Raw genomic sequence first — 14494 nt, forward strand, 5'->3', positions numbered from 1 at the left:
CCGCCCCTCCACTTCTAACCACTAGGCTACCTGCCGCCCCTCCACTTCTAACCACTAGGCTACCTGCCGCCCCTCCACTCTAACCACTAGGCTACCTGCCGCCCCTCCACTTCTAACCACTAGGCTACCTGCCGCCCTCCACTTCTAACCACTAGGCTACCTGCCGCCCTCCACTTCTAACCACTAGGCTACCTGCCGCCCTCCACTTCTAACCACTAGGCTACCTGCCGCCCCTCCACTCTAACCACTAGGCTACCTGCCGCCCCTCCACTTCTAACCACTAGGCTACCTGCCGCCCCTCCACTTCTAACCACTAGGCTACCTGCCGCCCCTCCACTTCTAACCACTAGGCTACCTGCCGCCCCTCCACTTCTAACCACTAGGCTACCTGCCGCCCCTCCACTTCTAACCACTAGGCTACCTGCCGCCCTCTCCACTCTAACCACTAGGCTACCTGCCGCCCCTCCACTCTAACCACTAGGCTACCTGCCGCCCTCCACTTCTAACCACTAGGCTACCTGCCGCCCCTCCACTCTAACCACTAGGCTACCTGCCGCCCCTCCACTCTAACCACTAGGCTACCTGCCGCCCCTCCACTTCTAACCACTAGGCTACCTGCCGCCCCTCCACTTCTAACCACTAGGCTACCTGCCGCCCCTCCACTCTAACCACTAGGCTACCTGCCGCCCCTCCACTCTAACCACTAGGCTACCTGCCGCCCCTCCACTTCTAACCACTAGGCTACCTGCCGCCCCTCCACTCTAACCACTAGGCTACCTGCCGCCCCTCCACTCTAACCACTAGGCTACCTGCCGCCCCTCCACTCTAACCACTAGGCTACCTGCCGCCCCTCCACTCTAACCACTAGGCTACCTGCCGCCCCTCCACTTCTAACCACTAGGCTACCTGCCGCCCCTCCACTTCTAACCACTAGGCTACTCTGCCGCCCTCCACTCTAACCACTAGGCTACCTGCCGCCCCTCCACTTCTAACCACTAGGCTACCTGCCGCCCCTCCACTTCTAACCACTAGGCTACCTGCCGCCCCTCCACTCTAACCACTAGGCTACCTGCCGCCCTCCACTTCTAACCACTAGGCTACCTGCCGCCCCTCCACTCTAACCACTAGGCTACCTGCCGCCCCCTCCACTCTAACCACTAGGCTACCTGCCGCCCTCTCCACTCTAACCACTAGGCTACCTGCCTCCCTCCACTTCTAACCACTAGGCTACCTGCCGCCCCTCCACTCTAACCACTAGGCTACCTGCCGCCCCTCCACTCTAACCACTAGGCTACCTGCCGCCCTCCACTCTAACCACTAGGCTACCTGCCGCCCCTCCACTCTAACCACTAGGCTACCTGCCGCCCCTCCACTTCTAACCACTAGGCTACCTGCCGCCCTCCACTCTAACCACTAGGCTACCTGCCTCCCTCCACTCCAACCACTAGGCTACCTGCCGCCCTCCACTCTAACCACTAGGCTACCTGCCGCCCCTCCACTCTAACCACTAGGCTACCTGCCGCCTCTCCACTCTAACCACTAGGCTACCTGCCCCCCCTCCACTCTAACCACTAGGCTACCTGCCGCCCCTCCACTCTAACCACTAGGCTACCTGCCGCCCTCCACTCTAACCACTAGGCTACCTGCCGCCCCTCCACTCTAACCACTAGGCTACCTGCCGCCCCCTCCACTCTAACCACTAGGCTACCTGCCGCCTCTCCACTCTAACCACTAGGCTACCTGCCGCCCCTCCACTCTAACCACTAGGCTACCTGCCGCCCCTCCACTCTAACCACTAGGCTACCTGCCGCCCCTCCACTTCTAACCACTAGGCTACCTGCCGCCCCTCCACTCTAACCACTAGGCTACCTGCCGCCCCTCCACTCTAACCACTAGGCTACCTGCCGCCCCTCCACTTCTAACCACTAGGCTACCTGCCGCCCTCCACTCTAACCACTAGGCTACCTGCCGCCCCTCCACTCTAACCACTAGGCTACCTGCCGCCCCTCCACTCTAACCACTAGGCTACCTGCCGCCCCTCCACTCTAACCACTAGGCTACCTGCCGCCCCTCCACTCTAACCACTAGGCTACCTGCCGCCCTCCACTCTAACCACTAGGCTACCTGCCGCCCCTCCACTCTAACCACTAGGCTACCTGCCGCCACCCCACTTCTAACCACTAGGCTACCTGCCGCCCCTCCACTCTAACCACTAGGCTACCTGCCGCCCCTCCACTTCTAACCACTAGGCTACCTGCCGCCTCTCCACTCTAACCACTAGGCTACCTGCCGCCCTCCACTCTAACCACTAGGCTACCTGCCGCCCCTCCACTCTAACCACTAGGCTACCTGCCGCCCCTCCACTCTAACCACTAGGCTACCTGCCGCCCCTCCACTCTAACCACTAGGCTACCTGCCCGCCCCTCCACTCTAACCACTAGGCTACCTGCCGCCCCTCCACTCTAACCACTAGGCTACCTGCCGCCCCTCCACTCTAACCACTAGGCTACCTGCCGCCCCTCCACTCTAACCACTAGGCTACCTGCCGCCCCTCCACTTCTAACCACTAGGCTACCTGCCGCCCCTCCACTTCTAACCACTAGGCTACCTGCCGCCCCTCCACTCTAACCACTAGGCTACCTGCCGCCCCTCCACTTCTAACCACTAGGCTACCTGCCGCCTCTCCACTCTAACCACTAGGCTACCTGCCGCCCCTCCACTCTAACCACTAGGCTACCTGCCGCCCCTCCACTCTAACCACTAGGCTACCTGCCGCCCTCCACTCTAACCACTAGGCTACCTGCCGCCCCTCCACTCTAACCACTAGGCTACCTGCCGCCCCTCCACTCTAACCACTAGGCTACCTGCCGCCCTCCACTCTAACCACTAGGCTACCTGCCGCCCCTCCACTCTAACCACTAGGCTACCTGCCGCCCCTCCACTCTAACCACTAGGCTACCTGCCGCCCTCCACTCTAACCACTAGGCTACCTGCCGCCCCTCCACTCTAACCACTAGGCTACCTGCCGCCCTCTCCACTCTAACCACTAGGCTACCTGCCCCCTCCACTCTAACCACTAGGCTACCTGCCCCCCTCCACTCTAACCACTAGGCTACCTGCCGCCCCTACACTCTAACCACTAGGCTACCTGCCGCCCTCCACTCTAACCACTAGGCTACCTGCCGCCCCTCCACTCTAACCACTAGGCTACCTGCCGCCCTCCACTCTAACCACTAGGCTACCTGCCGCCCCTCCACTCTAACCACTAGGCTACCTGCCGCCCCCTCCACTCTAACCACTAGGCTACCTGCCGCCCCTCCACTCTAACCACTAGGCTACCTGCCGCCCCTCCACTCTAACCACTAGGCTACCTGCCACCTCTACACTCTAACCACTAGGCTACCTGCCGCCCCTCCACTCTAACCACTAGGCTACCTGCCCCCCTCCACTCTAACCACTAGGCTACCTGCCGCCCCTCCACTCTAACCACTAGGCTACCTGCCGCCCCCCACTCTAACCACTAGGCTACCTGCCTCCCCCTCTAACCACTAGGCTACCTGCCCTCCCCACTCTAACCACTAGGCTACCTGCCGCCCCTCCACTCTAACCACTAGGCTACCTGCCGCCCCTCCACTCTAACCACTAGGCTACCTGCCCCCCCTCCACTCTAACCACTAGGCTACCTGCCGCCCCTACACTCTAACCACTAGGCTACCTGCCACCTCTACACTCTAACCACTAGGCTACCTGCCACCTCTACACTCTAACCACTAGGCTACCTGCCGCCCCTCCACTCGAACCACTAGGCTACCTGCCTCCCCTCCACTCTAAACGCTAGGCTACCTGCCTCCCCTCCACTCTAACCTCTAGGCTACTTGCCTCCCCCCTCTAACCACTAGGCTACCTGCCGCCTCTACACTCTAACCACTAGGCTACCTGCCGCCCCTCCACTCTAACCACTCGGCTACCTGCCGCCCCTACACTCTAACCACTAGGCTACCTGCCTCCCCTCCACTCGAACCACTAGGCTACCTGCCGCCCCTACACTCTAACCACTAGGCTACCTGCCGCCACTACACTCTAACCACTAGGCTACCTGCCGCCACTACACTCTAACCACTAGGCTACCTGCCGCCCCTCCACTCTAACCACTCGGCTACCTGCCGCCCCTCCACTCTAACCACTAGGCTACCTGCCGCCCCTCCACTCTAACCACTAGGCTACCTGCCGCCCCTCCACTCTAACCACTAGGCTACCTGCCGCCTCTCCACTCTAACCACTAGGCTACCTGCCACCCCTCCACTCTAACCACTAGGCTACCTGCCGCCCCTACACTCTAACCACTAGGCTACCTGCCGCCCCTCCACTCTAACCACTAGGCTACCTGCCGCCCCTCCACTCTAACCACTAGGCTACCTGCCTCCCCTCCACTCTAACCACTAGGCTACCTGCCGCCCCTCCACTCTAACCACTAGGCTACCTGCCGCCCTCCAATCTAACCACTAGGCTACCTGCCGCCCCTCCACTCTAACCACTAGGCTACCTGCCGCCCCTCCACTCTAACCACTAGGCTACCTGCCGCCCCTCCACTCTAACCACTAGGCTACCTGCCGCCCTCCACTCTAACCACTAGGCTACCTGCCGCCCCTCCACTCTAACCACTAGGCTACCTGCCTCCCCTCCACTCTAACCCCTAGGCTACCTGCCGCCCCTCCACTCTAACCACTAGGCTACCTGCCGCCCCTCCACTCTAACCACTAGGCTACCTGCCGCCCCCCCACTCTAACCACTAGGCTACCTGCCGCCCCTCCACTCTAACCACTAGGCTACCTGCCGCCCCTCCACTCTAACCACTAGGCTACCTGCCGCCCCTCCACTCTAACCACTAGGCTACCTGCCCCCCCTCCACTCTAACCACTAGGCTACCTGCCGCCCCTCCACTCTAACCACTAGGCTACCTGCCCCCCTACACTCTAACCACTAGGCTACCTGCCGCCCCTCCACTCTAACCACTAGGCTACCTGCCGCCCCTACACTCTAACCACTAGGCTACCTGCCTCCCCTCCACTCTAACCACTAGGCTACCTGCCTCCCCTACACTCTAACCACTAGGCTACCTGCCTCCCCTCCACTCTAACCACTAGGCTACCTGCCTCCCCCCTCTAACCACTAGGCTACCTGCCGCCCTCCACTCTAACCACTAGGCTACCTGCCCCCCCTCCACTCTAACCACTAGGCTACCTGCCTCCCTCCACTCTAACCACTAGGCTACCTGCCGCCCCTCCACTCTAACCACTAGGCTACCTGCCGCCCCTACACTCTAACCACTAGGCTACCTGCCACCTCTACAATCTAACCACTAGGCTACCTGCCACCTCTACACTCTAACCACTAGGCTACCTGCCTCCCCTCCACTCGAACCACTAGGCTACCTGCCTCCCCTCCACTCTAAACGCTAGGCTACCTGCCTCCCCTCCACTCTAACCTCTAGGCTACTTGCCTCCCCCTCTAACCACTAGGCTACCTGCCGCCTCTACACTCTAACCACTAGGCTACCTGCCCCCCCTCCACTCTAACCACTCGGCTACCTGCCGCCCCTACACTCTAACCACTAGGCTAACTGCCTCCCCTCCACTCGAACCACTAGGCTACCTGCCGCCCCTCCACTCTAACCACTAGGCTACCTGCCGCCCCTCCACTCTAACCACTAGGCTACCTGCCGCCCCTCCACTCTAACCACTAGGCTACCTGCCCCCCTCCACTCTAACCACTAGGCTACCTGCCCCCCTACACTCTAACCACTAGGCTACCTGCCGCCCCTCCACTCTAACCACTAGGCTACCTGCCCCCCTACACTCTAACCACTAGGCTACCTGCCGCCCCTCCACTCTAACCACTAGGCTACCTGCCGCCCCTAAACTCTAACCACTAGGCTACCTGCCTCCCCTCCACTCTAACCACTAGGCTACCTGCCTCCCCTACACTCTAACCACTAGGCTACCTGCCCGCCCTACACTCTAACCACTAGGCTACCGGCCCCCCCACCACTCTAACCACTAGGCTACCTGCCCCCCTACACTCTAACCACTAGGCTACCTGCCGCCCCTCCACTCTAACCACTAGGCTACCTGCCGCCTCTCCACTCTAACCACTAGGCTACCTGCCGCCTCTCCACTCTAACCACTAGGCTACCTGCCTCCCCTCCACTCTAACCACTAGGCTACCTGCCTCCCCTCCACTCTAACCGCTAGGCTACCTGCCTCCCTCCACTCTAACCACTAGGCTACCTGCCGCCCCCCTCTAACCACTAGGCTACCTGCCGCCTCTACACTCTAACCACTAGGCTACCTGCCCCCCCCTCCACTCTAACCACTCGGCTACCTGCCGCCCCTCCACTCTAACCACTAGGCTACCTGCCGCCCCTCCACTCTAACCACTAGGCTACCTGCCGCCCCCCACTCTAACCACTAGGCTACCTGCCCCCCCTCCACTCTAACCACTAGGCTACCTGCCGCCCCTCCACTCTAACCACTAGGCTACCTGCCGCCCCTCCACTCTAACCACTAGGCTACCTGCCGCCCCTCCACTCTAACCACTAGGCTACCTGCCGCCCCTCCACTCTAACCACTAGGCTACCTGCCACCTCTACACTCTAACCACTAGGCTACCTGCCACCTCTACACTCTAACCACTAGGCTACCTGCCGCCCCTCCACTCTAACCACTAGGCTACCTGCCGCCCCTCCACTCTAACCACTAGGCTACCTGCCACCTCTACACTCTAACCACTAGGCTACCTGCCGCCCCTCCACTCTAACCACTAGGCTACCTGCCCCCCCTCCACTCTAACCACTCGGCTACCTGCCGCCCCTCCACTCTAACCACTAGGCTACCTGCCTCCCCTCCACTCGAACCACTAGGCTACCTGCCGCCCCTACACTCTAACCACTAGGCTACCTGCCGCCACTACACTCTAACCACTCGGCTACCTGCCGCCACTACACTCTAACCACTAGGCTACCTGCCGCCCCTACACTCTAACCACTAGGCTACCTGCCGCCCCTCCACTCTAACCACTAGGCTACCTGCCGCCCCTCCACTCTAACCACTAGGCTACCTGCCGCCCCTCCACTCTAACCACTAGGCTACCTGCCGCCCCTCCACTCTAACCACTAGGCTACCTGCCGCCCCTCCACTCTAACCACTAGGCTACCTGCCTCCCCTCCACTCTAACCACTAGGCTACCTGCCTCCCCTACACTCTAACCCCTAGGCTACCTGCCGCCCCTCCACTCTAACCACTAGGCTACCTGCCCCCCTCCACTCTAACCACTAGGCTACCTGCCGCCCCTCCACTCTAACCACTAGGCTACCTGCCGCCCCTACACTCTAACCACTAGGCTACCTGCCGCCTCTACACTCTAACCACTAGGCTACCTGCCCCCCTCCACTCTAACCACTAGGCTACCTGCCCCCCCTACACTCTAACCACTAGGCTACCTGCCCCCCACCACTCTAACCACTAGGCTACCTGCCCCCCTACACTCTAACCACTAGGCTACCTGCCGCCCCTACACTCTAACCACTAGGCTACCTGCCGCCTCTACAATCTAACCACTAGGCTACCTGCCACCTCTACACTCTAACCACTAGGCTACCTGCCTCCCCTCCACTCGAACCACTAGGCTACCTGCCTCCCCTCCACTCTAAACGCTAGGCTACCTGCCTCCCCTCCACTCTAACCTCTAGGCTACTTGCCTCCCCCCTCTAACCACTAGGCTACCTGCCGCCTCTACACTCTAACCACTAGGCTACCTGCCCCCCCTCCACTCTAACCACTCGGCTACCTGCCGCCCCTACACTCTAACCACTAGGCTACCTGCCGCCCCTCCACTCGAACCACTAGGCTACCTGCCGCCCCTCCACTCTAACCACTAGGCTACCTGCCGCCCCTCCACTCTAACCACTAGGCTACCTGCCGCCCCTCCACTCTAACCACTAGGCTACCTGCCGCCCCTCCACTCTAACCACTAGGCTACCTGCCGCCCCTCCACTCTAACCACTAGGCTACCTGCCGCCCCTCCACTCTAACCACTAGGCTACCTGCCCCCCCTACACTCTAACCACTAGGCTACCTGCCGCCCCTCCACTCTAACCACTAGGCTACCTGCCGCCCCTACACTCTAACCACTAGGCTACCTGCCGCCCTCCACTCTAACCACTAGGCTACCTGCCGCCCCTACACTCTAACCACTAGGCTACCTGCCGCCCCTCCACTCTAACCACTAGGCTACCTGCCCCCCTCCACTCTAACCACTAGGCTACCTGCCACCCCTCCACTCTTACCACTAGGCTACCTGCCGCCCCTACACTCTAACCACTAGGCTACCTGCCGCCTCTACACTCTAACCACTAGGCTACCTGCCCCCCCTCCACTCTAACCACTAGGCTACCTGCCCCCCTACACTCTAACCACTAGGCTACCTGCCCCCCCACCACTCTAACCACTAGGCTACCTGCCCCCCTACACTCTAACCACTAGGCTACCTGCCGCCCCTCCACTCTAACCACTAGGCTACCTGCCGCCTCTACACTCTAACCACTAGACTACCTGCCGCCCTCCACTCTAACCACTAGGCTACCTGCCTCCCCTCCACTCTAACCCCTAGGCTACCTGCCTCCCTCCACTCTAAACCACTAGGCAACCTGCCGCCCCTCCACTCTAACCTCTAGGCTACCTGCCTCCCCCCACTCTAACCACTAGGCTACCTGCCGCCTCCCACTCTAACCACTAGGCTACCTGCCTCCTTCCACTCTAACCACTAGGCTACCTGCCGCCCCTCCACTCTAACCACTAGGCTACCTGCCGCCTCTCCACTCTAACCACTAGACTACCTGCCGCCCTCCACTCTAACCACTAGGCTACCTGCCGCCCTCCACTCTAACCACTAGGCTACCTGCCGCCTCTACACTCTAACCACTAGGCTACCTGCCGCCCTCCACTCTAACCACTAGGCTACCTGCCGCCCCTCCACTCTAACCACTAGGCTACCTGCCGCCCCTCCACTCTAACCACTAGGCTACCTGCCACCCCTCCACTCTAACCACTAGACTACCTGCCGCCCCTCCACTCTAACCACTAGGCTACCTGCCGCCCCTCCACTCTAACCACTAGGCTACCTGCCGCCCTCCACTCTAACCACTAGGCTACCTGCCGCCCCTCCACTCTAACCACTAGGCTACCTGCCGCCTCTACACTCTAACCACTAGGCTACCTGCCCCCCCTCCACTCTAACCACTAGGCTACCTGCCCCCCTCCACTCTAACCACTAGGCTACCTGCCCCCCTCCACTCTAACCACTAGGCTACCTGCCACCTCTACACTCTAACCACTAGGCTACCTGCCGCCCCTCCACTCTAACCACTAGGCTACCTGCCGCCCCTCCACTCTAACCACTAGGCTACCTGCCGCCCCTCCACTCTAACCACTAGGCTACCTGCGCCCCTCCACTCTAACCACTAGGCTACCTGCCCCCCTCCACTCTAACCACTAGGCTACCTGCCGCCCTACACTCTAACCACTAGACTACCTGCCGCCCCTCCACTCTAACCACTAGGCTACCTGCCGCCCATCCACTCTAACCACTAGGCTACCTGACGGAGCTGCTCTTTCTCCCGTGGGAAGCCCGTTGTGCCACCTCCGGGTCTCTTGTCCCACGGGAGGGCAGCTCCCGCTCAGCCCAGTCCAAGCTCTCCTCTGTCCTGGCACCCCAAAAGGTTGAACCCTCTTCAAACATAATCTTACATAATCCTCCTCCACCGCAACCTGCATTTTAATACCCCCGCCCCACAATTCTATGTTTAAATCCCAGATCTGTTTGTGCTCCAGTGCTGTCTTTGTCAAGCCGAACAGTGGCACGACTGAAATGATGTCCCTGTGTTCTGTTTAATCATGTCACATGACCTGGCTTTGTAACCTTTTTATTTAAAGCTTTTTCATCAAACTGTCTCCTTTTATGTCAGGTGGTCCAGCACCATCTTCTGGCACCATGCTCCGGCACCTTCCCCCGGCACCATCCCCCAGCACCATCCCTCCAGTACCATCCCTCCAGTACCATCCCCCAGTACCATCCCTCCTGTACCATCCCTCCAGTACCATCCCCCAGTACCATCCCCCAGTACCATCCCTCCAGTACCATCCCCCAGTACCATCCCCCAGTACCATCCCTCCAGTACCATCCCTCCAGTACCATCCCTCCAGTACCATCCTCCAGTACCACCCCTCCAGTACCATCCCTCCAGTACCATCTTCCAGTACCATCCCTCCAGTACCATCCCTCCAGCACCATACCCCAGTACCATCCTCCAGTACCATCCCTCCAGTACCATCCTCCAGTACCATCCCTCCAGTACCATCCTCCAGTACCATCCCTCCAGTACCATCCTCCAGTACCATCCCCGGTACCATCCCCGGTACCATCCCTCCAGTACCATCCCTCCAGTACCATCCCCGGTACCATCCCCCAGTACCATCCTCCAGTACCATCCCCGGTACCATCCTCCAGTACCATCCTCCAGTACCATCCCTCCAGTACCATCCTCCAGTACCATCCCCGGTACCAACCCCGGTACCATCCTCCAGTACCATCCTCCAGTACCATCCCTCCAGTACCATCCTCCAGTACCATCCCCGGTACCAACCCCGGTACCATCCTCCAGTATCAACCCCGGTACCATCCTCCAGTACCACCCCTCCAGTACCATCCCTCCAGTACCATCCCTCCAGTACCATCCTCCAGTACCATCCCCCCAGTACCATCCTCCAGTACCATCCCCCCAGTACCATCCCCGGTACCATCCTCCAGTACCACCCCTCCAGTACCATCCCTCCAGTACCATCCCTCCAGTACCATCCCCCAGTACCATCCCCCAGTACCATCCCTCCAGTACCATCCCTCCAGTACCATCCCTCCAGTACCATCCTCCAGTACCATCCTCCAGTACCATCCCTCCAGTACCATCCCCCAGTACCATCCCCGGTACCATCCTCCAGTACCATCCCCCAGTACCAACCCCGGTACCATCCTCCAGTACCATCCCTCCAGTACCATCCCTCCAGTACCATCCCCCAGTACCATCCCCCCAGTACCATCCCCCGGTACCATCCTCCAGTACCATCCCTCCAGTACCATCCCCCAGTACCATCCCCGGTACCATCCTCCAGTACCATCCCCCAGTACCATCCCCCCAGTACCATCCCCCGGTACCATCCTCCAGTACCATCCCCCCAGTACCATCCTCCGGTACCATCCTCCAGTACCATACCCCAGTACCATCCTCCAGTACCATCCCTCCAGTACCATCCTCCAGTACCATCCCCCCAGTACCATCCTCCAGTACCATCCTCCAGTACCATCCCTCCAGTACCATCCCTCCAGTACCAGCCCCGGTACCATCCTCCAGTACCATCCCCGGTACCATCCTCCAGTACCATCCCCCAGTACCATCCCCCCAGTACCATCCTCCAGTACCATCCCTCCAGTACCATCCCTCCAGTACCATACCCCAGTACCATCCTCCAGTACCATCCCTCCAGTACCATCCTCCAGTACCATCCCTCCAGTACCATCTCCCAGTACCATCCCCGGTACCATCCCCGGTACCATCCTCCAGTACCATCCCTCCAGTACCATCCCTCCAGTACCATCCCCGGTACCATCCTCCAGTACCATACCCTGGTACCATCCTCCGGTACCATCCCCCGGTACCATCCTCCAGTACCATACCCTGGTACCATCCTCCGGTACCATCCTCCGGTACCATCCTCCAGTACCATCCCCGGTACCATCCTCCAGTACCATCCTCCAGTACCATCCCTCCAGTACCATCCCTCCAGTACCATCCCTCCAGTACCATCTCCCAGTACCATACCCCAGTACCATCCTCCAGTACCATCCTCCAGTACCATCCTCCGGTACCATCCTCCAGTACCATACCCCAGTACCATCCTCCAGTACCATCCTCCAGTACCATCCCTCCAGTACCATCCTCCAGTACCATCCCTCTAGCACCATCCCCGGTACCATCCTCCAGTACCATCCCTCCAGCACCATCCCCGGTACCATCCTCCAGTACCATCCCTCTAGCACCATCCTCCAGTACCATCCCTCCAGTACCATCCTCCAGTACCATCCTCCAGTACCATCCCCGGTACCATCCTCCAGTACCATACCCCGGTACCATCCCTCCAGTACCATACCCCAGTACCATCCTCCAGTACCATCCCCGGTACCATCCTCCAGTACCATCCCTCCAGTACCATCCCTCCAGTACCATACCCCAGTACCATCCTCCAGTACCATCCCTCCAGTACCATCCTCCAGTACCATCCCCGGTACCATCCTCCAGTACCATCCTCCAGTACCATCCCCGGTACCATCCTCCAGTACCATCCCTCCAGTACCATCCTCCAGTACCATCCTCCAGTACCATCCCCGGTACCATCCTCCAGTACCATCCCTCCAGTACCATCCTCCAGTACCATCCCTCCAGTACCATCCTCCAGTACCATCCCCGGTACCATCCCCCAGTACCATCCCTCCAGTACCATCCCCGGTACCATCCTCCAGTACCATCCTCCAGCACCATCCCTCGACAAGTGTTTTTTTCAAATTCTAATTTCTGGAAAAGGCTTAAAAGAAAGGTTAAATTCAGGTCATGTGACATAATTAATTAAAACACAGGGCCCAAGGCATGATAGATGGAAGAGGAAGTGAGACATCCTACTCACTCTTTTTTCTTCTGGTTCTTATAGCCTACAGTCAATGAACTGAGCAGACCAGACCCAGCTGCTAATGCATTGGGGTGCCTATGGGAGAGCACCCCAAAAATGGAGATCACAATCGAGTGATGAGTGGGACATCTTCATTTATCCACCATCTTTGATGATGGCTCAAACACTGGCCCTCAGGCTCGTGAGTTCTTTGTCTCCTTAATACGGGTATTTTCCAAGTAAAAACAAAAAACAGGTGTACTTCCAGAGATGACCTCTAGGTGGCGATGATGTCCAGTAATTCCAGCCAGACAGCCCTCTGTACTGTACTGTACCAGCAGGAACAATAGACGCTATAGAGGAGGAAAAACATGTTTTGCTCATATGGTGTCTAGGATTATGACCAATATGGAGTAGATTTAACACCATGCATGTTTGTTTGGTCTACTAAATTAATTTGGGATGGATGGATGGATGGATGGATGTATAGAGAGAGAAAGCGATGGAGAAAGATGCCTTGATCCTCCTTTTTGATGGAGAAAGATGTTGAATATACAATAAACGATTTATCAGAGAATATTTTATATTAAAATGTCTATCACAACAATGACTTCTCTTTGTGATGACGTCAATTAAGATAACATAATAAAAAATACGTTTTTTTTATAAAGTATTAAGAAAATATACTACTTTAAAAAACATTACTTTCTACTATTACTATTTCTATATTAGTATAAAAAAAAATATGTATATGCATACTGTTGATGTTTATCGCTGCTTGTTTGAGCGGGAATAATTTTTCTGTCATTTATGACCAAGTAACCGCAGGCTGTTTTCTATGTTACTGGTTTTCCACTACGCTAGGAGATGTTGACAAGTGCTCATGTTCAAAACACACGTTTCATCACACACCAAGAACCAAAGAAAAAGACCATTGCCGTCACTCAAACAATTTACAAATGTTCAGTAAGACACTTTCTTCCACAAAACCTTAGAAAAAAACTCTAAATTCATAATTTGATTGATTTATCTTGTGTTAGCCTGTATTTTTTTGTTTTTTTCCCCCATCAAATTCGAACAGAGTAAAGTCTTCTATTTAACCTAGTTAACTCTCTAATGATAGATTTGTCTTACCATTAGGGTTAAAAAACAATTCTGTAAAAATGTCCCCAAATTCCTTGGTTTTCCAGAAATCCTGGTTTGAATATTATCAGATTTCCTGCTTATTTCCTGATAATTTCCTGACCTGTTGTTTTTGCAGCTCTCTGCTAGGGATTGTCTACATCTCCACACCCAGGAAACTGGACTGCATCAGGTCCCTGTTCTGTCTCAATATGGCGGCCATGTAGCAGGGCTTGAACCAGTGACTCTGATGCTAGGCTGAATGGCGAGTGCATTAGTTAGGCCTGCCTCTTGTACCATACAGTTCCAGACCTCTTGGTAGAGGTTGCAGTATGGTTACATTGACACACAGACACAGACAGTGTGTCACGGTTGTCGTGGGAATGAGCGGGCCAATGTGCAGCGTGTGTCTCGTTCCACATTTTATTGACACTGTGAAACTATGCAATACATAAATAAACTTGAATGACAAAAAAACAACAAACCGTGACGCAGAGGTGAAACAGACACTACTCAAAACTAATCTCCCACAAACCCTGGTGGGGAAAAAAAACCCTACTTAAGTATGATCTCCAATTAGAGACAACGAGGACCAGCTGCCT

The 14494-nt window shown here is 57.2% G+C and overlaps 1 protein-coding gene across 1 annotated transcript in view; it reads left to right on the top strand.

Moving 5' to 3' along the window:
* LOC123725115 (proline-rich extensin-like protein EPR1) overlaps window positions 1-14119 on the top strand; it is a 62525-nt gene extending 48406 nt beyond the window's left edge. The window contains exons 2-3 of the mRNA XM_045688907.1: window positions 10022-12495; window positions 14032-14119. Coding sequence (XP_045544863.1) covers window positions 10022-12495; window positions 14032-14119 — 2562 coding nt within the window. The remainder of the gene's footprint in view (window positions 1-10021; window positions 12496-14031) is intronic.
* The last annotated feature ends 375 nt before the right edge of the window (window positions 14120-14494 follow it).

Source organism: Salmo salar, chromosome ssa11, assembly GCF_905237065.1.
Source record: "Salmo salar chromosome ssa11, Ssal_v3.1, whole genome shotgun sequence".
In the NCBI taxonomy this organism is placed as follows: domain Eukaryota; kingdom Metazoa; phylum Chordata; class Actinopteri; order Salmoniformes; family Salmonidae; genus Salmo; species Salmo salar.